The 21247-nt window shown below is 38.9% G+C and overlaps 1 protein-coding gene across 16 annotated transcripts in view; it reads right to left on the bottom strand.

Annotated features, from left to right (window-relative positions):
* The window catches only part of CLASP1 (cytoplasmic linker associated protein 1), a 285245-nt gene that overhangs the window by 83896 nt on the left and 180102 nt on the right, over positions 1-21247 (bottom strand). For 6 of the 16 annotated variants that reach the window (XM_074399831.1, XM_074399832.1, XM_074399833.1 and 3 more), the window contains 7 exons: positions 20964-21041; positions 19291-19458; positions 18311-18360; positions 17373-17543; positions 15587-15634; positions 3582-3689; positions 942-968 (listed from right to left, as the gene is read on the bottom strand). In XM_074399831.1, coding sequence (XP_074255932.1) covers positions 942-968; positions 3582-3689; positions 15587-15634; positions 17373-17543; positions 18311-18360; positions 19291-19458; positions 20964-21041 — 650 coding nt within the window. Of the gene's footprint in view, positions 1-941; positions 969-3581; positions 3690-15080; positions 15105-15586; positions 15635-17372; positions 17544-18310; positions 18361-19290; positions 19459-20963; positions 21042-21247 lie in introns of all 16 variants that reach the window. The other 10 variants (XM_074399837.1, XM_074399839.1, XM_074399841.1 and 7 more) reach the window with 4 other exon arrangements.

The following is a 21247-nucleotide window of genomic DNA, read 5'->3' as shown; positions in this document are numbered from 1 at the left end:
ATATACCTCATAGAAATTGACAGAGCAATGGAAATTGTGCCTATGTGTGTATATGTATGTATAAAAACACACACTTCCCACATGCACATATATATCCCAACAAATAGAATACACATTCTTTTTACCTTTCCATATGCGAATATTAAAAAAAAAATGTGTATTAAGCCTCAAAGCAAATCTCAAAAAAAAATCTACAAAAGTAGAAATAACATGGACCACATTCTTTGAAAAGTATGCAATAAAACCGGAAATTAAAAACTAATAATATGACTGATAATTTTTATTAATAGTTAAGTAGCCAGATACATATATTACCATTGCTTGTGGGATGCAATTCTCACTCAGAGAAAACAACAAAATTTTAAGCATCATACCAATACATTCAAATGGCAGTCATTTGCATTGATAATCTTCCTAAGTAGAGAAGGCAATAAAATTCTAAAATGTAAAGTATACATTATTATGTAGTAGACTAGAATGACCCAAGGGAAGAAAGTATTTGAAGCAACAGTTATCTATAAATTTATATGTGTGTTTATTTTAAATATATATTATTTAAAAATACATATTATATAAATCAAAACAACCATCATTCAAATGAACCACTTAGGTAAATACAAAAATTAATGGTTTATAATGATTTAACTACAAATTGAAGTGAAAAACCATTATAAAAACCAATAATATATACTACCATGAATAATTTATCTCAGGACCAATTAATGTTACCCATAAAATTTGAGCTACTAGTAAACTATTAAACTATGTATAAAGGGAAAAGAAATCCATTTCAAACTCTAGAATTTGAACACAAAGAAAAATGCAGAAAGATTAACTAAGCTTACAATAAAGACAGAAATTAATATTGTGCAAGGAACATGGGGTGAGGGAGAATGCCAAAAACAAAACAAAACAAAAAGGCAAGAAGAGAAATGGCTTACCACCAGCAGGATTAGCAGATCTGGATCCTTGATTATGAGAGCAGACCAAAGGACAGGCAAAAAGTGGATTAAAAGACAATAACACAATACAGAAGGTCAGCATGCAACACAACACAAAGGTCTTTGTTCACAAATACATTAGCAAAATAGCTACATTTCCTAGGAGTTCTTCCTATTTTTGTACTTATGTTTATTTTATCTTTGTCATTCTACATTAGCATTTATTTCAGGTCTGTTCATAAAACACTTTCAAACCTACAATGTGCCAGACTCACATCTGTTCTCTTGCTTTAAGCAATCTGAGGGAAGTGACTGTGACTTACTCATCAGTGTATCACTACCATCTTCAAAACTGCTTACCACATAGTAAATGCTCAATAAACATCAATTAACTGAAAGAAACTAGTGTTAGCTACTTCCACCTGACTGTCCTGACTTCCTACAAACCTCAAATATTTAAAATATGCCAATTATTAAGGACCTTAACTCTAATATTAATGAAGCCCACTTAGTATGAAATCAGAACTATGAATACTAGTATATCTACATTTGTGATACATATGCTTATATTTACCACTTATTAAAATAATTTTTAAAATATTGAACCTATATGCATAAGCTTAACATGTAGGCTTCTTAACTGCCTAGTGGGTCACTCTTCCTGAGTATGATTTGGTAATTAAAGTAAAACTGGGGAGTTTTAAAAGTGGAGCCCCAAGGCTAGGTAAAGTATAAGACTGAAAAACCAAAGCTCTATAATCACCCTAACCACTATTAGAGAAGGAAATGTAATCTTCACCACCTGCCAAGCCAAGGTAACGTATGCCATTCCTAAAACCTGCAACATAGAGAGACAACTACAGCATTGACCCAGCTAGGGCAGGGAACCCTAAAGAGCCCAATGCTGATAAACAGCACTAGAAAGAAACATGTAAAATACTGTTCAACCCTAAACCTCCACGGAGGGGAAGCAATACTGCACAATTAAAAGCCTAGATATTTTTTATTTGGCTTAATTTCATTATATTGACCTATATTCTGAGATTTGAACACTTTTGTCAAGAATTCCTTTGCAGTGAAATTTGACCCATATGTATCCTTTTGTGTTTCCAGGCATCACTAGGGTTCAACAGAATAACCAGAGCTAGGAAGCTCTTCCCAAGATAGACACTTCTGGGCTACACCTGCACCCTGGATCTGAATGAAAATCCGGGTTAAGCTGTACAGTAAGGAGGGCATTCTTGGTCTTAATGGACTCTCAATGTATCCTCAACTTCATCCCTCATCATGGAAATCCATTCCTAGCCTTCTTGTCTAAACCTACTGAAGTAGACAGGTATCAAGGAGCCTCAACCTCAGCTAGGACAGGAGTCTGCTGACCTAAAGTTATGACTATAAAGCTTGCTTCCATTTACTGTGTATCACATGCTAGGCTCCTAATTCTCACTAAATCCTCATGAAAGCCCCATGAGGGTAGGAATTGTCATCACGCAATTCACAGACAATGAAACGACAGCTCACAAAGGTTAAATGACTCGCCCGACATCACACTGTAGCCACGATGCAAACCCAGTTTTGTCTGATACTGAAGCCCACGCTTGTAGTGTATCATACTACACAACACAACCTAGGCCGCAGGGAGGTTCTGCAGCCTCACCAAAGGCAGCAATGTAACTGACCTTCTGCTTTCCTTACAGAAATGATGTAACATGAGGACTATGGTTATCAAAGGGAAAAAAAATTAAATTCAGAAGTTGTTGAGCAAGGCATTCTCTATACTAAGAGAACTCCTAAGTTTGGTGCAGATGGAGCACTCTCCACCAAAGACAGACAGTTCCTTGGGCCACAAAGGAGGCAGACAAATGTCAGCTAGTGAGTGCTGTGCTGTGGGGTCACATGCAGCTCCTGACAGGAAGACTCTTCCTTCCCATGCTCACCTTGCCCAGGAGCACTCAGCTACCCAGCTCTGCTCAACATGCATAGAGAGGAAGCAGGGCCCCTCAAAGTTTATGTGCGGCTGGAAAGTGAGACACCAAGGGCAGATCTGAAGAGTGACCAGAATAAACTCATTCCAGCTGTGGCTGTTTTCATGGCTGAGGCTAACAAACTAACTTCACATATACAGAGACGCAATCATGGACGCAGGGCAGCTAGGCAAAGCAAGGGCCCACATGGCAGGAAGAGAGGTGCGGGCTGCAATGTTAGAGCACGGAGTTAAAGGGGGAGAGCTTTGAATGGATTTACTTATGTACCACTGGAAAGAACATAGCATTAATAGTTTTCTGCCCAGGTACTATTCTAAAATTACATCAGAAAGATTCCTTATCAATGCAAAAATGAGTCAGAGAACAGGTAAGTTACAATTTGACAGGCTTCAAAGGAGAGAGAAAAACTACATTTTAATATTTAATGCTTAACAGTATAAAACGTAAATCACCTGGAAAGGAGACAAATGTATGCCTGGAATGTTCCATTTTTTAAGCTTACCCAAAAAACAGTAAGATTACTCACAGTATCTTAGAGCCATAAAAAAATGTGTTTTTCCCTCTAAAGTCAATACAAAGATTGTAAAATGTTCAACTGCAAAATGGGCTGTTGAATAAATCTGAGGTAAGCAACAGCATAAATTATGTTTCTTACGCTGAGACTGTGAAACCACTTTAGCGCGACTGCGGCCCCGGTTATCAGAAGGTGTAGAGGCGACGTTGGTGGCACTCCCAGAGCTTTGCCGTCTTGTGCGGATCCGACCTGGGGAACACAGCAAAAACAGTGTTTTCACAACATTTCCAGTAAGTGCCACCTACTCAAGAAAAAAACCCAAGCCCTGAAAGAGGGGCACTGACTGGCCAACGACAAGGGGAGCAAGAGCTTCTGTAAGCAGATCCTCCACACGAGGTCTGCCACGTCTCCCTATGTGTGCACGAACACATGTGCATATGAGCTGCACACAACTGTTCTATGAACACAGGAGGAACTCCTGAGATGGCGCCATGGACTTGCAGCTGTTTAGGTTTCAACTATTTTAGTATGTTATCTCTTTAGGCAAGGAAGTGATATCCATTTGTGGATATTTCCCATAATTTTTTCCAGATTAAATTTTCTTTTTTGTCTATGAAGCTGACAAATTTCCAAAAACAGAAAATATTAGCTGTCACTGTAAAAAACAAAATATAGAAAATAAGAGTAATACAAAAAAAAAAAACCCAAAAAAACCCAAACCAAAAAAGTCTACCTTCTGAACTCAGCCATCAAGAAGCTATAGCTCCCCAGTGAATAAATGTGCTTTTGACATGTAGCATTAAACTTCTATTTTTAAAGCATGTATGTAAGTTTCTAAGATAAAGAAAAGATAAAGTAATATAGCTAAAAAGAATCAATATTAGGAGTAGCTAGAGAAATGATGGCCTAAAGACAATTCGATGCTGTAGGCAGTTACAAAAAAATTTTGCCAATTATTGAACCATGAAGCCATTAAAACAAAAATGAATTCAGAAACATAAAATCACTGGTGATCAGACTAGTATGAATAGTGATTAAACTTTTTTTTTAAAAGGACCGTTTTGGTTTTAAGAGAGCACAAAATGCCCCTCTAGCCACAATTCAATGAGGATAGCACAAACCAATTTGAACTCCCACTGGCTTGTTATATATTGTTCAAAATCACTTGCAGCCCCACAAGCGACAAAGCTTACAGAGAAGTAATGCAGAAAACAAATCCTAAAGCTTGAAAAACGTTCAAGAAAGGAAGGTAAAGAGCAATCAAAGAAAGCCGGCATTAAAAAAAATACTAAAATTAGTTAAGAATCAATGACTTCTAATAACAGTTTAAGAAAAAACTTGTTTACAAACTCTAAGAAAATATACAGAAGTGAAAAGCCCATTTACTAACAACTACGTAGGAGTCAACTCAGAATCCTCACAGCATATAAAGTAATTACTCCCATTTTACAGGTGAGGTTAAACAAGAAACAGGGAAATGAATGAATCTGTCCAATGTGTCACTACTGTGCCTGGCTGGCTGGCAAGCCTATGAGTGATGACCTTTGATCTTCCTAAGGAAGTCACCAAGCTAAATTAAGGCAGTCACAAAGGCAAAGTGAACATGAAAAAACAACTGAATTTAAATTCTTAATTTCATTATAAAATATTTAGGTCACAGAAATATTTTTAAATGAACATTTATATTCATTCAACTTAAAAAACAAAAACTCTCTTTGCTAACCCTCTACTTTTCCCCAACGTTGGGTTACGTGATACTAAACCCAGTGTTCAGCATTCCCTTGTGGGTTTTTTTTTAGTAAATACGTGTTTTCACAACCAATATGTGGTTTTGTTTTACATATTTTAAAAGTTTTAAAATTATAACACAGGGTATATATTTCCTAAAGCTTACTGTTTGACTAACATTTTGTTTGTAAAGTTACTCATGTACGGATAAAGAACGGATACACATTATTTTCTCCATATGACTAACCAATGTTCAAATAAATTTACTTAACACTTTCCTTACTGATTAAAATGCCATCTTCACTCATTGTTTATCGAGAAGCACTTATGTGTGTCTTGGTTTCTCAGCCTTCTAGTCTGTCCCACTAGTCAATGTGCCCATACCTATGCAACATCATAATACTGTGATTAGCTTTTTATTAATTAATTAATTAATTTATGAGGTAGAGTCTCTTTTTGTCATCCAGGCTGGAGGGCAGTGGTGTGTGATTTCAGCTCACTGAAACCTCCGCCTCCCAGGTTCAAGCAATTCTACTGCCTCGGCCTCCCAAGTAGCTGGGATTACAGGCACAGGCCACCACACCTGGCTCATTTTTGTATTTTTAGTAGAGGTGAGATTTGGCCATGTTGGCCAGGCTGGTCTCCAACTCCTGACTTCAAGCGATCTGCCCACCCTGGCCTCCTGAAGTGCTGGGATTATAGGCGGAAACAACTGCACTCGGCCTGTGATTAGCTTTTTTTTAAAAAGACAACTCGCTAATTGGAAGGACAAATAAATTCACCTTTACCTAAGCCCTTTGCTTTCTTCTATATGCATGTACATACACAATAACAACACCTGTTGAAATGTTGACTGGCATTATGTGAAATTCTGGGTTAAGGGGAAAAGCTTTGAAATACTGGTCTTCTCATTCATTATAATCTTATGTTTATTTAACTTTTTAAATGTCTTTTGATAAAGTTTGATCATTTTTTTCAAAGGTCTTACTCTTTATAGACATTCAGAGTTGCTTTACTTTTATTATATATATTTTATTAAATTTTATTTTCTGTTTTTGGCAGGTAAGAATGGGATCATGATACTTTGATCTTAACACACTAGGAATCTGCTAGACTTTTATTAATTCTATTAATTTGTACACAGATTTGGGGTTATCTAAATGGAATAAGATTCACAAATAATTCATTAACTTACTTCCCTCAATTCACTTTTACTTCTTTGCCTTTATTGTGCTGTCTTGGTCATGTAATACAACGCTAAATAGAAGCGGTGAGGGTGAGTACTGTTGACTCAAACAAGATTTTTAAAAAGAATTTCTGAAACTTCATAAAGAGTACAATTTGCCAACAGGGTAAGAAAATTCAGCCAGGCGTGGTGGCTCTTGCCTGCAATCCCAGCACTTTGGGAGGTCAAGGTGAGCAGATCACCTGAGGTCCAGAGGTCAAGACCAGCCTGGACAACATGGCAAAACCCCATCTCTACTAAAAATATAAAAATAAGCAGGGCATGGTGGCGCACACCTGTAATCTCAGCTACTCAGGAGGCTGAGACAGGACAATCTCTTGAACCTGGGAGGTGGAGGTTGCAGTGAGCTGAGATCACAGCACTGTACTCCAGCCTGGGGAAGAGAGTGAAACTCCATCTCAAACAAAAAAAAAGAAAAAAAGAAAGAAAAAAGAAAATTCATTTCTGTGCCTAGTTGTTAAGAAGCTTTATTGTAAAGTTTTTGATGTTTTGTCTACATCTTTTGAGACAAGATGGGTTTTCTGCTGAACATAAACATTAATAAAATTTAAAATATTAGGCCAGGTACAGTGGCGCATGGCTATAATCCCATCACTTTGTGAGGCTGAGGTGGACAGATCCCTTGAGGACAGGAGTTCAAGACCAGCCTGGCTAATATGATGAAACCCTGCCTCTACAAAAAATTCAAAAAATTAGTCAGGCGTGGTGGCATAGACCTGTAATCCCAGCTACTTGTAACGCTGAGGCACAAGAATTACTTGAACCCAGGAGGCAAAGGTTGCAGTGAGCCGAGATTGTGCCATTGTACTCTGGCCTAGGTGACGGCGTGAGGCTCTGTTTCAAAAAAGGAAAAATTAAACCTGGGCTAAACCTACACGGTCACGACATACACACTCACACACACAGTGTTTGTATTGCACTTTGGTCATACCAGCGCATAAAACCAGCGAGGAAGGTATTACCTCTTTTCCTATTCTCTGAGTTTTCGTAAGATTGGAATGATCTCATGTTTTCAGTATTTTTTTGCAACTCTACTGATAAACTGACAATGCAATTATCCAGTGTTTGATGCAACTTGTGTGTGGAACCATCTGAGCACGGCAGGAATTTGGGGGTATATCTTTTCCATTTTAATTAGGTTTATTTTGGCAGGGTGGAAATAGGGCAACAAATTTTTAGCTAGATTCAAATTGTTTAACGAGCAGTGTTAAAACTATTCACATTGCTTGTTTCTTTGAAGAAACGGTTTTGGGTTTTCTTGAAACTTGTACAATCTGTTCTTGAATTGTTAACAAAGCTTTCATAGATTTATTCTATTACCTCAATTTTTAAAAAGTATTATTATTATTTTTGAGTTTTGCAGAGAGTAATTTATTTAGGCAGAGAGAAAGAAAAAGGTGAAAAAAATAGAAAAGAGAAACAGCAGCTTCCACGAGGTCGTGGAAGGGGAAAATCATTATTATTTTCTGAGACAGAGTCTAGCTCTGCAGCTTAGGCTGGAGTGGAATGGTGCGATCATAGCTCACTGGTGCCTTACCTCCCAGGTTCAAGCTGTCCACTTTAGCCTTCCAGTAGCTAGGGGCAGCTGGGACTACAAGTGCACATCACCACACCAAACTAATTTTTAAATTTTCTGTAGAGATGAGGTCTCACCACATTGCCCAGGCTGCACCTGGCCTTACTATGATATGTTTAACTATGGATTTTTTTTTTTTTTTTTTTGGGGTCTTACTTGGAATTAACTGGGTTTCTTCCATCTGTGCTTCAGTGCCTTTTTTTTGAGACTGAGTCTCACTCTGTCGCCCAGGCTGGAGTGCAGTGGTGGTGTGATCTCAGTTCATTGCAACCTCCACCTCCTGGGTTCAAGCAATTATTGTGCCTCAGCCTTCCAAGTAGCTGGGACTACAGGCGTGAGCCACCATGCCCAGATAATTTTGGTATTATAAGTAGAAATGGGGTTTCACCATGTTGGCCAGGCTGGTCTCAAACTCCTGGCCTTAAGTGATCCACCCACCCTGGCCTCCCAAAGTGGTGGGATTACTGGCATGAGCCACCATGCCCGGCTTTAGTGTCTTTCAACAATTATGAAAAATTCTCAACCATCACCTCTTCAAATATTGTCTCTGCCTCATTCTCCCTCTTCTTAAATTCCCATTAGATGTATTAAATTTCTTTATCTTCCATGTAACTTAATAATTCTCTCATATTTTCTAACTCTGTACTATAGTCTGGATAATTTCTTCCTTTCTTAATTCATGAATTCTCTCTTCAGTTACACTGTTTCTACTGCTCAATTTACCCATGCAGTTTTTACTTTTTTCAGACAGGGTCTTGCTCTGTTGTCCAGACTGGAATACAGTGGTCTGATCACGGCTCACTGCAGCCTCAACCTTCTGTGCTCAAGTGATCATCCCGACCCAGTCCCACAAGTATCTGGGGTTACAGGAGTGAACCACCATGCCTGGCTAACTTTAAAATATATATATATATATATATTTTTTTTTTTTGGTAGAGACAGGGGTCTCACTATATTGCCTAGGTTCAACTACTAGGCTCAAGTGATCCTCCTGCCTCGGCCTCCAAAATTCCTAAGATTACAGGTGTGAACCAGCTTTTGATTTTAATCATTTATTTTCATTTTCATTTCTAGAAGTTCCAGTTGTTCTTTTTCAAAACCTGCTTGGTCATTCTTGATAGCCTCTTATACCCTTTCTAAAATTTCACTTTATTTCTTTAACTGTTAAGACAATGAAATGATCACTTTTCTTGAAAATGTATGGGAATTCATTAAGATCTAGATTAAAGCTGAATTACTCCAAAGAGGATCCCTGATTTTGTTTGTGTCCTGTGGACACAAGGAATCCACAACCAATTTAAAATGATTTACTTATTTGGGTTTTTCAGACCACAAAGGTAACATAAATTCTGACCAGAACCCTGGATCAAGATTTTGGTTGCACATTCTCAAGGGAGATTACTTTTCCCCTCTAACCAGTTACCAGAGTTAAGGTGGGCACATTTCTCTGTTGTTTCTTTTCAGTTTAATAAAGTCAACGTTTTTTATCCACCAGTGACAATGCAAGTCTTAGACGGGTCTGGGTTTCTGTCCTTTATGTCCTGCACAATCATCATATCAAATATGCCCAAGGACCCCAGGGTTTAGCCAAAAGCCTCAGGGTGACGGCCAGCATTGGCCTCACATACTAGGGCTCCTGCCATGCTTAGATTTGAAGCTGTGTGGATTCACTGCTTCTACTCTAGAAAAGTAATGTATTCTCAATTGGGAGGCTTATTCTGGCTACTCGATTGTATATATCCCTTAAAAAATGTGAGTTTCTTATTTCTTTTAGACACTTTAGTTATTTTACATTTTGTAACAGACCCTTAAGTCCTTAAGGGTACATTCTGTTTTTACTTTTTTGCTCTGCTGCCTCTCACTCATAATAGATGTAACTCAGAGTATGAACTCTCATTTCACTAATTTCCATCTGCAAGAACCCTAAGGAATTAGAGAGTAGCTTCCTCTGTAGAAGTTTAATGTTTGTTCCTGGCAGGCACCCTTGGGGGCTATAAACACAAAGTACTTTAGTTCATTAGCATATAGCTTTCCAAACACCACAGGTGATATAAATTTAAGACCACAACTTGTGTGAGTGTAGAGTTTAGTTACAAATCACGAGAAAAGATTAGGGTTTTTTTTTCCTCTGTCTAAGGCAGTCCAGACAGACATCGTGCCAACTTGAAGATAAAGAGGTTTTTTTGTGGTGTTTTGTTTTTCTTACATATCTACTTTGTCATGGATTTACAGCCTTTGTCAATGCTGGCTTAATGCCAACTGTCAACCTTCACTTTGAGAGAGCTCAAGGTCTTGTGATCCATGGGTCTAGTTACTCACATCCATCACTAAGCCCTCGGAGACAGCCTTAAAAATCAGTTCAAGCTTGTCACTCCAGTCTGTGATCCTCTCGTTGGTTTCGGACATTTCCTTACTTTTTTGGGAACACAGCTATGTAGCTTAAAGGGACTCTGTTGTATTAAACTCAGGTATGTATCTTATAGGAAGAGATGTCTTTTGTTTCATTTTGTTTTGTTTTCAGTCTATTTATTTGGCAATATTATTATCAGTACCTATGTATGCTTTTAAAAGATGATTTTAAATGCTCTGGGGTAATTTGGGGGAAAAGTCTCAATAAATGCAACAAGCAGGCTGGGTGCGGTGGCTCACGCCTGTAATCCCAGCACTTTGGGAGGCCAAGGCAGGAGGATCACTTGAGTCCAGGAGTTCAAGACCACTCTGGGCAACATGGCAAAACCCCATCTCTACAAAAAAAAAATACAAAAAATTAGCAGGGCATGGTGTTGCACACCTGTAGTCCCAGCTACTCGGAAGGCAGAGGTAGGAATATCATTTGAGCCTAGGAAGTCAAGACTGCAGTGAGCCATGATTGTGCCACTGTACTCTATCTTGGATGATGAGACCTTATCTCAAAATACAAATAAATAAATAAAAATAAAGCAACAAACAGTAAAAATATACTTTAGTTCTGGATTATAATCTATTAAGTGACAGACAAGTAGATCAATGTGAAAGAAGAAAAAATAGCACAAGTAACAGGAAAAAAAAAAAAGAGATAAAGAACAGTACAACAAAAAGAATTTTGGAGGGAGGATGAACAAGAGATGCATCAACAAACCAACCTAACCAGAGCAAAGGCAGACCCAGAGGCAAACAAAGACTTTGCGGAGCGCAGTCTTTGGCTTTCATCTCATGACTTTTTAATCCTGCTCCTAAGGATTCTTTTTCACTCACATTGCCATTCCTTCTAAAAAAGACTCTAAAACGAGAAACTCAGCCTGTGTACCAAGTGTAGTTTGTAGGCATGGTTTCCATATCTCCTTGTTAGGCAGCTGAGAAACCACTACTTCATGTCACTAGGGTTTTTCTGTTTCCTACATGTTTCAAATTTTTCAGCCAATTCCCAAATTAAAGATTGTAAAATTAAAAGGTCTTCAAAGCAAATCTCCATTCTCATCACACTATGACATTTTGGCATACATACCTGTTGTACATTTTATTGCTTGGGGGCATAATTAAACCAGTCTTTACTCATACACTGGCATCTTTCAGGGAACCAAATTGAAGAACTTGATCATTTCTAAATTTCGCTACCTAGAACTATTCTCCCTAAAAGAATAACTTCCTGCTGGGCATGGTGGCTTATACCTGTAATCCCAGCCGTTTGGGAGGCTGAGGCAGGAGGATAACTTGAGCCCAGGAGATCACACTAGGCAACATAGAGAGACTCCATCTCTACAAAAAATGAAAAACTTAGCCAGACAGGTGTGGTGGTGCATGCCTACAGTCCCAGTTATTACTCTGACAGGCAGGGTGTAGAGCTGAGGCAGGTCAAAGGTACAGTAAGCTGTGATAGAGCCACTGCACTCCAGAGCCTGGGTGACAGGTGAGTCCCTGTCTTTAAAAAAAGACTAATTTAAAAGAAGCTTAACACTCTTTTACTTCTATACATAGACAAATAGACTTTTCCCATCGTGTAAAAAGGCCAAGTACCTAAAATTCACAGGTCTTGGATAATTTTTTACGTTTTATTCCCCAGTAAAACTGTACTAAAATCTAAGTTCTTTTTCCTGAAGAGAAGACAAGGCTATATAGTTTTTATTTATTATGTAATCTTAATTAAAATCGCCAAAAGTTGATATGGTCTTTGACTACATCTTAATAAAAATGATTATTCCTCAAAACAAACAATGGTTGTCAGTCCCACAGGCCATTCAAGCACTGCAACTTTTCATTTATTTATTTTGGGAAAAAATATGAATGCTTTTCCTAAGCATACTAGCTTTTTTAAAAAGTATGAGAATGCATTCATTTACCATATGACATCTAATCATAAACTTTCTCATGTGCAACATAAAAGACATTATGTTTCCCTCATGAAAATCTCCAAAATTACTGAGACATACTAAAGATAACCTAGAAATAAACTTTCATCCGGAAGTTTAGTTTTTAGTTCTTTACAAAAAGTATTTTTCTAATTAGTCATAAATGTTAGGATTCCTTGAGTGTACAATAAATAACTCCTAAGGAATATACATTTTTTCATTTACTATAGTAATAAAATTGCCAGTAAACTCAAACGTACTGCCTAAATTTTTTTTTTTTTTTTTTTTTTTTTTTTTGAGATGGAGTCTTGATCTGTTGCCTAGCTGGAGTGCAGTGGCGCGATCTCGACTCACTGCAACCTCTGCCTCCTGGGTTCAAGCAATTTCCTTTCTCGCCCTTTTGAGTAGTCCCAATATCCAGCTAATTTTTATATTCTTAGTAGAAATGGGGTTTCACCATGTTGATCAGGCTGGTCTCGAACTCCTGACCTCAAGTGATCCACCTGCCTCATCTTCCCAAAGCGCTAGGATTACAGGCGTGAGCCACTGAACCACCCTCTAAATTTTTAATTTAGAGCATATATCTGTTTTAAAATCATCTTGTCTCAGAAGCTAGATTGTAAAATATTTAAGAGACTTATTAAAAAAAATTTTAAAGGCTCATAATAGTTCCCAAAATGCAGGTGGAAAACTCATATTGAAAAGGTACCAGGTGACATCTTCTGCAGACTTTACCTAACAAACAACTGCGGCTTTTCTAAACAGCACCGGCTCTCGGAGTCTCACTGCTGAAACCAACACAACAGTGACAGCCTAGATGTGTTCAAACGCACAGGTTTCCCCAGGCTTTGACTAGCCAGTGTTGCCACAGCCTGGGCAGCACCAGTACACAAACACAGACACTCCCTATGCTCCTTCTGCAAGGGTCTCTATTGTCAGAGCCTGAGTTGTCTAATAAAACAACTTCTCCCAGCAGGAGGAAAACCAGAGTTAATCGCCTGAAAAATAACTTAGAGGGCAATTCTGACCTTACTCAGGACTGTGAAACTGATGGGGAACAAAAAAGTTTAAAAGTCGTAGGGCTGGGTGGAATAACAGGCTGATTTCAATTCTGTTATATAGGCATAGAAATCAGGGTATTTTGGAAAAACATATATATAATTTCCCATGTAATGTCTTTGCTTCCCATTGATCTACATCATTCTCTTCTACTCCCCTCCCCCCCTCCCAGCAAGGCTGAGAAAGCACTTAGGATTGTTTCTCTGGGGAGGAGAAATATAAAATTACTCCTGTCAGCTTAAGAAATGAAAAAAATATCAACCAGCTTCTCAGTCACACCAGCCTCTGCCTTCTGCTATCAGCCATGACCTCCTCATCAGGACAGAGATTTCTTGTCCATACTTTCATTATGGAAACTTTTTGTTTTACAAACTTGTCCGACCCTAAGAACTACCAATGAGGCTTATTAGAAATTCAGATTCTCTGGTTCCTTCCAAACTTAATCAGCATCTTCAGGCAAAAGGACCCAAGACTATTTTTTCAGTATCTAGATAATTCTCACAATGTAATAAATCTAAGAAACACTGATCTTGGGACCATGTTCATCTTTAAAAAATAAATCCATTCCCATCTTTCCTTTATGAGACCCTTAGAAAGCAGCATATGGATTAGAAGAACTGAGCTGCACATATCAAGCTAAACCCCCCTAACTTTGCATGCTAGTCCTTTAGGGCAACAAAATAATACATGAAAATGAACTCGTTGTTCTTAATTGTTAAGTAATTATCCTGAGGGTTGGTGGGTCTGAGTCTCTATGTAGGCAGAGAAGTTTCGTCTAAATTTCAATTACTTAAAGCATTATCATGTGTTCTACCTAGCAAAGGAATGATATCGTCTTATACGCACTTATCAAAGACCTGAACAGACTAAAATAACTATGTCTAAAATTCAAAAGGTAATACAAAAACCTAAAGAGCTTCTTTTTAATTTTTATTTATTTTTTTCCTCTTTTCCTCCTCCTCCTCCTCCTCAAAGAGCTTCCTGCGAATGGCATAAAAAAGAAAATAAAGTCGATTTCAATATGCCTATTTCTTTCACCACTGCTACGTCCTCGGTGGTTAGTACAGAACATGGCACATGGAAGGCATTTAATACATGGTTGACAGGGGGATGAATGAGAGTAAATGAATGAATGAGGCATGTGTCAGTGAGACAAACAAAAAACAGCATGGTATAAGTCAGTAGTACCTTCAGAGGGGAGAAAAATATTGTTTTTATTTCTTTAATTTACCTGTTCGAAAACGTTTACCAGCCTTTAGTCTGAATAATTGACATTGAAATTTACTTTCAAAACAGGAAAGGCAAATCCTGAGAGGCCCACAAAAACACAAAAGGAAAGAAACAAAAGCTAAGGCAGTGCTTCAGGACTAATAAAACCCAAGACAGGCAGTCCATGAGGACAGCAGCACACAGTGTGACAGGGATGCTCCTCTCCAGAGTGTGGACTCAGCATTAAAAACCAAGCACAGCATACTTCAGCGCCAAAATACACAAGAACAAAGACTGAACAAGAAGGGGAAGGAGAACTCAGGTAGAGGTAGGGCAAAAACCCAATGGAGACAGAATGAAGAGAGAGGAGGAGAAACAGCGTGCAACATCTCATGCAGGGACCTTGGTGAGGACAGGCGGGTACTGGGCAACACTCGGTGAGAACAGAGGACCAGAGAAAGTGAGACACACCTCAATCACAGAAACAAACCGCTTACCCTCCGCTTTAGTGGTAGTACCATCTTTAAGCAAATTAAAAAACAAGGGAAGGGATAACAGGGAACAGTTAGTAACATTCAAAAAATTAAAAAGCCGAATGTTATTAGCTACTAAAAAAGCAAAAGTACAATTTAAAACAAAATTAAAAGAGAAACAAGTTCAACAGCAAAGCAGAGTCTGAAGCAAGTAAGTGTGCCGTGTATTGAAATTAGCTTAACATAGCATAATGGTTTTTTGCCTTTGGAAAACAAAACACAGAAGGGCAACCCAGGGTAGTGCCACGGTTGAAAGAAAGATTTTTGTTTTAGCCAACTCTCATCTTCTTAAGAGTTCCTTTTGCTTGGAAGAAAAATCCCAGCAGAAGAGTGCAGAGAGGAGGGATTAGAAACTAAAATACGAAAGAGTCACCCAAAGGGCAGAGCCAAGTAAGAAGCTCAGAGAAGCTTGCTCTAGCAATGCCTATCCCAACTACGCGTCCCGCAGCAAAAGCTGTCGAGCATGGTACCTGAGTCCAGGCCTATGTACTGCATGTCTTCCCTCATGTGTCTGGACTCTGGAAGTTTGGAAAAGGATCATCAGCTTTCATGCTACACTTTTGCAAAGATGTCATGTGTCAACCTAAGCAGCAATTTTAACAAATTCTCACTAGGATTGTGTTTTACTTCAATTTTTTTGTGTTTTTGTTTTGGGACACAATAAGGAAAGTTGAGGTAGAATTCTCAGGAAACAGAATTTGAATACTCCAGTCTTGTTCTTTGACGAGGTTAATACTGGATTAAAAACTTATCATCAGTGCTTCTGAAGGGTCAGCTCTGTATTATGACACCAAAAGATATGAGGGCTTTTATTAGCACTGGGGAAAGTCTATACCATCCACTTTTAAACACTCCAAATACAGACAGAAAAACACAAATACTAAGTACTCTAAAGGCTGATTTTTACTCACCTTTTCCAGCAATGAAACAAATACTAATTACAAATACTAAAGGTGGATCTTATATGCTAAAGAAAAGGTAAGTACTGAAAAACTAAATTAAAAGAACTAATTCAGCATAGGGGGGAAGAGCTGTTACTTCTCCTTTGCTCAATGGTTACTACGCTCCTATATAATGTTGCAATAGTTAAAACAATTTGAAAAGAGAGTTCTTAATGAGTTTCTTCTCAATTATTACGTGTGTATGAGGTATTTCCACAGAAAAAACAAGACTGAGCAAATGTTCCAGAACACTTATCTTTCAAATTAATAATGTTCCTGTCACAATCACACCTTCTTCTACTTTACAGGACAATCATTTTTAAAGAAACTTTATATAATTTCATTTAGTTTCATACATGAGTTAGGTGGCTATTATTACAAGTAATTTATAGTTATGGGAAATAGACTTACAGATTCCATGTCCTGCTCCAGGTCACACAGCTAATAAATGGCAGACCCTAAAATCTTCCCTGGGTACTATATGCTCACTATGCTTCAAATGTTCAAAACATTTTCAGAATATTAGTTTTAGAACTGACTGGAATTTGAAAGTTACATGAGTAACTCCATCTCAATATTTCAGAAACTTTAAATTTTTTTCATTTCCTTAAAACCTGAAGTAGAACCAATCCAGCTAAGTCCCTAGATTTTGGCTTTGAATGACTTGGCTCTTACAAAAATAAAACAAAATAAACAATCAGCCTGACACATAGTATGTGTTAAGCATCTGCTGAAAAATAGGAGTAACTGATCTATCACTATGTCATATATCAAAAGTTTTGAAAGTAATTTTTAAAAACTTCTTTTGGGCAATCATCAGAGTAAGGGCATGCTCCTCCCAACATGACAAATGTAAGGACGACACTCTTTTGTACAGACACGGTTATGCTGATTCATTAGCTCATCACATTCCTTCAGATTCCTCCTGGCATTCCCACGACCCAGTCCTACCCCTGCCAACTCTGATTATAGTCTCAAATTGAGAAACACCTAATTACAATGACTACCTTTGGTGAATCCCTCACTGAACCTGCTGGCTCTGCTCCCACCAGTGTCAGAGCGGTAAAAACTTAGCTTTGGCAATATGGGAGGTGGCTTACTTACTCATCACTAGAACGAATGACACTCCAGAGAAAGGGACACTGAACAAAGGTGGCTGGCTAATCAGCAGCAAGGGCACAAAGCTATTCAGATTTAAATAGAAGCCCTGCAACAGTGAGACTTGCCTCGGTCATGGGTTTTTGTACTTTGCTAGGAGGTAAGAGTCATCTCTCACCTAGCAGAGCAGGAGGGAAAGGGTGACGCGTATGGTTACCTAAGGATGCGTATGACCCTGGAGGCAAAGCCGCTGCAGAGCTGAAAGGCGTCGTGCCTGAAGATGAGGAGACTTTGGATTTGGCACTGGCTGCTGCGTTCACATCAATGTCACTTCGAGATCGCTGAAGGGACCCAGTCGTTGACACAGATTTGGTACTAACTGTAGAACCTTTAGTGATAAAGGAGGAAATACGAATAAGGACTACATAGAATTTTAAAAACAAATTGCTGAAATTTGATGTTGTTTTGCATTCCTGAAAACAAATACCAAGTTTTAATAAATGCTGGAGCATAAAAAAAACTGAACAACAATTTCTCCTGATCCCTGAAGAGAGTTCAGGCAATGCCGAAGGAAACCAAATGTGACCTCAGCTGAAACATATCAATTACATTTGTTTTCTTGTAACTGAAGACTATAAACCCCAAAGAAGAAATGGACCATGTTTCTGGTTACTATGAAGAAGTGAAATAAGAAAAACAATGCTCACATCTGGCGAATTTCCTTACAAAACGACATAACTGGGCCACGCCCTCTGGGCCCTCCTCTTTGTGGAACATACCACCCTCCCCCCACTAACCATCATCATGCTGCTGCTGCTGCTCAAAACGCCACAAGATGTCTTCACTGTCTCATCAAGGGATCAGAGACAGGAGGTGCAGAGGAGTTAGTGACAGTGTCAACAAGCAGGGGAGGTGGGGAGAAAAGGTCACAGAGCTTCACTCCTAAGTCACCCTGTCAAATGTGGTCCTCAGCAGCGAGTGGTGCTGACAAAGCAGGGTCTGCCCTGCTGGATAGGGCAGGGTAGAGCAGGCTACTTTCAAGCCCGGGAAGGAACTGAGGCAGGCCGCCAGCCTCCCGCGCCCGGGCAGACTCTTGCAGCTGCACACAGTCCACCAGGGCCAGTAACAGGCCTTCTCCGTGGCTGTCAGTCTCACCTCTAGACGTGGTACTCCCAGTAGGACTTCTTTTGGCAGACAGCGGCCGACTAAAAATAAAGATGTATACTATTTATTACGTGCACTTTATCTGAACTAATACAAACTACAACAGGAAATTATTACAATGAAGAATTCAGAGTTTTTGGAACTTTTTGGGCAATGTGAACCACAATATTATAAACTCCCTGATTCCTAACAAAGCTTTAAGCAATATATTTTGGACTGCCTTTCAGACAGAGTGAAACAGTAACTCCAGACAGAAATTAGAAATACAGAGTGAAGACGGTAACATATTAAATCCCAGAGTCTGAATGCCCTCCGTTTCCAAACTTGTCTCACACTTACATCCTCTGAGAAGACTCTCTGAAGCAATGGTGTGTCTAGTTCACACTATTCTATAATTCACTTATGTTACTCTAAAACTCTATTCTAGGACAGCCATATGAATTTAACTGAAAAACAGTATGGTAGAGAACAAAGCCACCTATTTTTTAACCACTCCACCACTCCCTGGTGCTATCTTACTTTGAACCAGGATCTACCTGAAGTAAGGGGGCATTATAACAGGCACACATGTAAAAACATAGCTAGAATTTGTATTTTCATGCAACCAATTTTTTTTTTTTTTTTTTTTGAGACGGAGTTTCGCTCTTGTTACCCAGGCTGGAGTGCAATGGCGCGATCTCGGCTCACCGCAACCTCCGTCTCCTGGGTTCAGGCAATTCTCCTGCCTCAGCCTCCTGAGTAGCTGGGATTACAGGCACACGCCACCATGCCCAGCTAATTTTTTTGGTATTTTTAGTAGAGACGGGGTTTCACCATGTTGACCAGGATGGTCTCGATCTCTTGACCTCGTGATCCACCCGCCTCAGCCTCCCAAAGTGCTGGGATTACAGGCTTGAGCCACCAAGCCCGGCCGCAACCAATTTTTAAATACAAATCCTCACACGAATGATAAGCAAAGCTGAGTCCCTTACTTTAGACTCTCTTGAGAGCTGGAAGATGAGCGGTCAGACTGAGGCAGAGACACGATGCTGTCTGAGTTCTTCAGGTGGGACTGCAGGGCTTTCTGGTAGGAGGACTCCAAGGTGTGGTATAAGTGCTCTGCTTCTCTGCTGAAGTGACTGTGGAAACCCCAGTAACATCTAGAGGAAACACACAAAATCCTGTCTAATCCAAGGATCCTAACAGGTCTTTCGCTGAACTCTGGAGTCCACCACATAAGATTTTCAAGGACTGGAAGCCTCCGTTTAGCTGCTGATAGTCACACCATGGCATAAGGAAAAGAGGGTGAACAAAGGAGGCCTGGTACGAATCCTGGCCTCACGACTTTACCGGCTTATAGACAGTGGGCAAGTCACTTATCCCCTCTCAACCTCAGCCTCATTTATAACATGGGAATTACAGAGCCTAACTTGCAAAACTGGGGAATCGTAGGGAAGGTGGAGCTAAACATCTGGGACTATACCGAGAACACAGGACAGACTCATTACAATGGCAGCTATTATAAACACAATTTCAAATCTCTTAATATAACGTATTTAAAACTGCCTTAGGTAACATGTACAAAAGAAAAATTCAAAAATGTTCAGAGCTACTTGAAATCGGTATCACATTATGATTAAAGACCAAGAAAAAATGGGCCAGGGGGTGGGGAGGGACCAATACGAAGATAAAAACAGCATAAATAGATCATTAACAAATCCATTCATAATAGTTTTTAGCAACAATTATGTCACTTATTTTGTTAGAAACTAGCCAAGAAAACATTGTCACAAACACTTCAGAGTTACAATAAACTCAGAAACAAGTGAAAAATAATTTAACTGTGAAGGCAGCCAAAGAGCAGCAAGTACTAGATAAGGATGTGTTAATGCAGCTAAGTAAACCATAACATTATAGGCTAGTACAATTAAGTTTTAGCATGTATCAGTTAGGAGAGTTGGTCAACTATGAGAAAATTTAAAACAAATCACAGATGCAAAATTGGCAAGAGTTATCTATGTACTGCACAAGAATGTCTTAATATCAAATGTCTGGTATTTACAGTCACAGTGGCAAAATTATTCCTAAGGAGGTAACAAATACAGAGGCCATGGCCACATGATTGGAGAAAACTCAGTCCTAATGGCACAAATACCTCACTTGTGAGACAGAAATAGCAAGTGATCACTGTGATAATCCCAAGCATTAGGCCAATCCAACTCCCCTTAATATGATTCACACCGAGGCACCATCAGATGCTTGCAAAGTGAGTGCAGAGAGAAAATTCCCTGACCACGGTTTTTCATGGTAATGCATTAAAGCAGCTTTGGATCACAACATGGCTTCATGAGTAAAAGAATACATTGAGCATGCATACAAGTGCCTTCCAAATCTGTGTGATAATTTGTGATGAATGTAAAAATAAACATTCTTTTGTCTCCCTCAGTCCTGTTTACTTACAAGGTTGAGTGATGTTATTAAAAAAAAAAAAAAAAAAAAAAAAAGAGGGAAATATTCCAAAATGGCCTTTTGGGAATCATGTTTAAAAGTCATGGTTAACAAGCATGTTCAAGTAACTTAACAAGATTTGAATAAGACAATCCACTCAATTCATGTGAAATTCAGAAGAAGTTAATTTAAAAAGTGGTGTGCAATAAAAACTTACTTTCTGGCTTCTATTCTTGCTTCGGAATCAGCATCGTGTATTCCTTTCTTTATTGTTTCCGCTAATACTGATATGTGTCTAGATATTTAGAAAAGAAAGCAGTAACAATCATAAACGTATGGTTTACTGCAGATGAAACCAGGTGGGAGAAATAATTTCAAAACGGCAACATGGAACTTGGAGCCTCTGTGCCAAGGCTGTCAATTCACACGTGGCTGGGCAAAGCAGAGCACTCCCACAGCCCTTTAATTTCCAACCCTGACCCAACACCCTCGCTCCACTCC

The sequence above is a fragment of the Saimiri boliviensis genome, chromosome 5, assembly GCF_048565385.1.
Source record: "Saimiri boliviensis isolate mSaiBol1 chromosome 5, mSaiBol1.pri, whole genome shotgun sequence".
Taxonomy (NCBI): domain Eukaryota; kingdom Metazoa; phylum Chordata; class Mammalia; order Primates; family Cebidae; genus Saimiri; species Saimiri boliviensis.
Note: the sequence above shows the minus strand (reverse complement) of the source record. Positions and strands in the feature narration are given on the sequence as shown.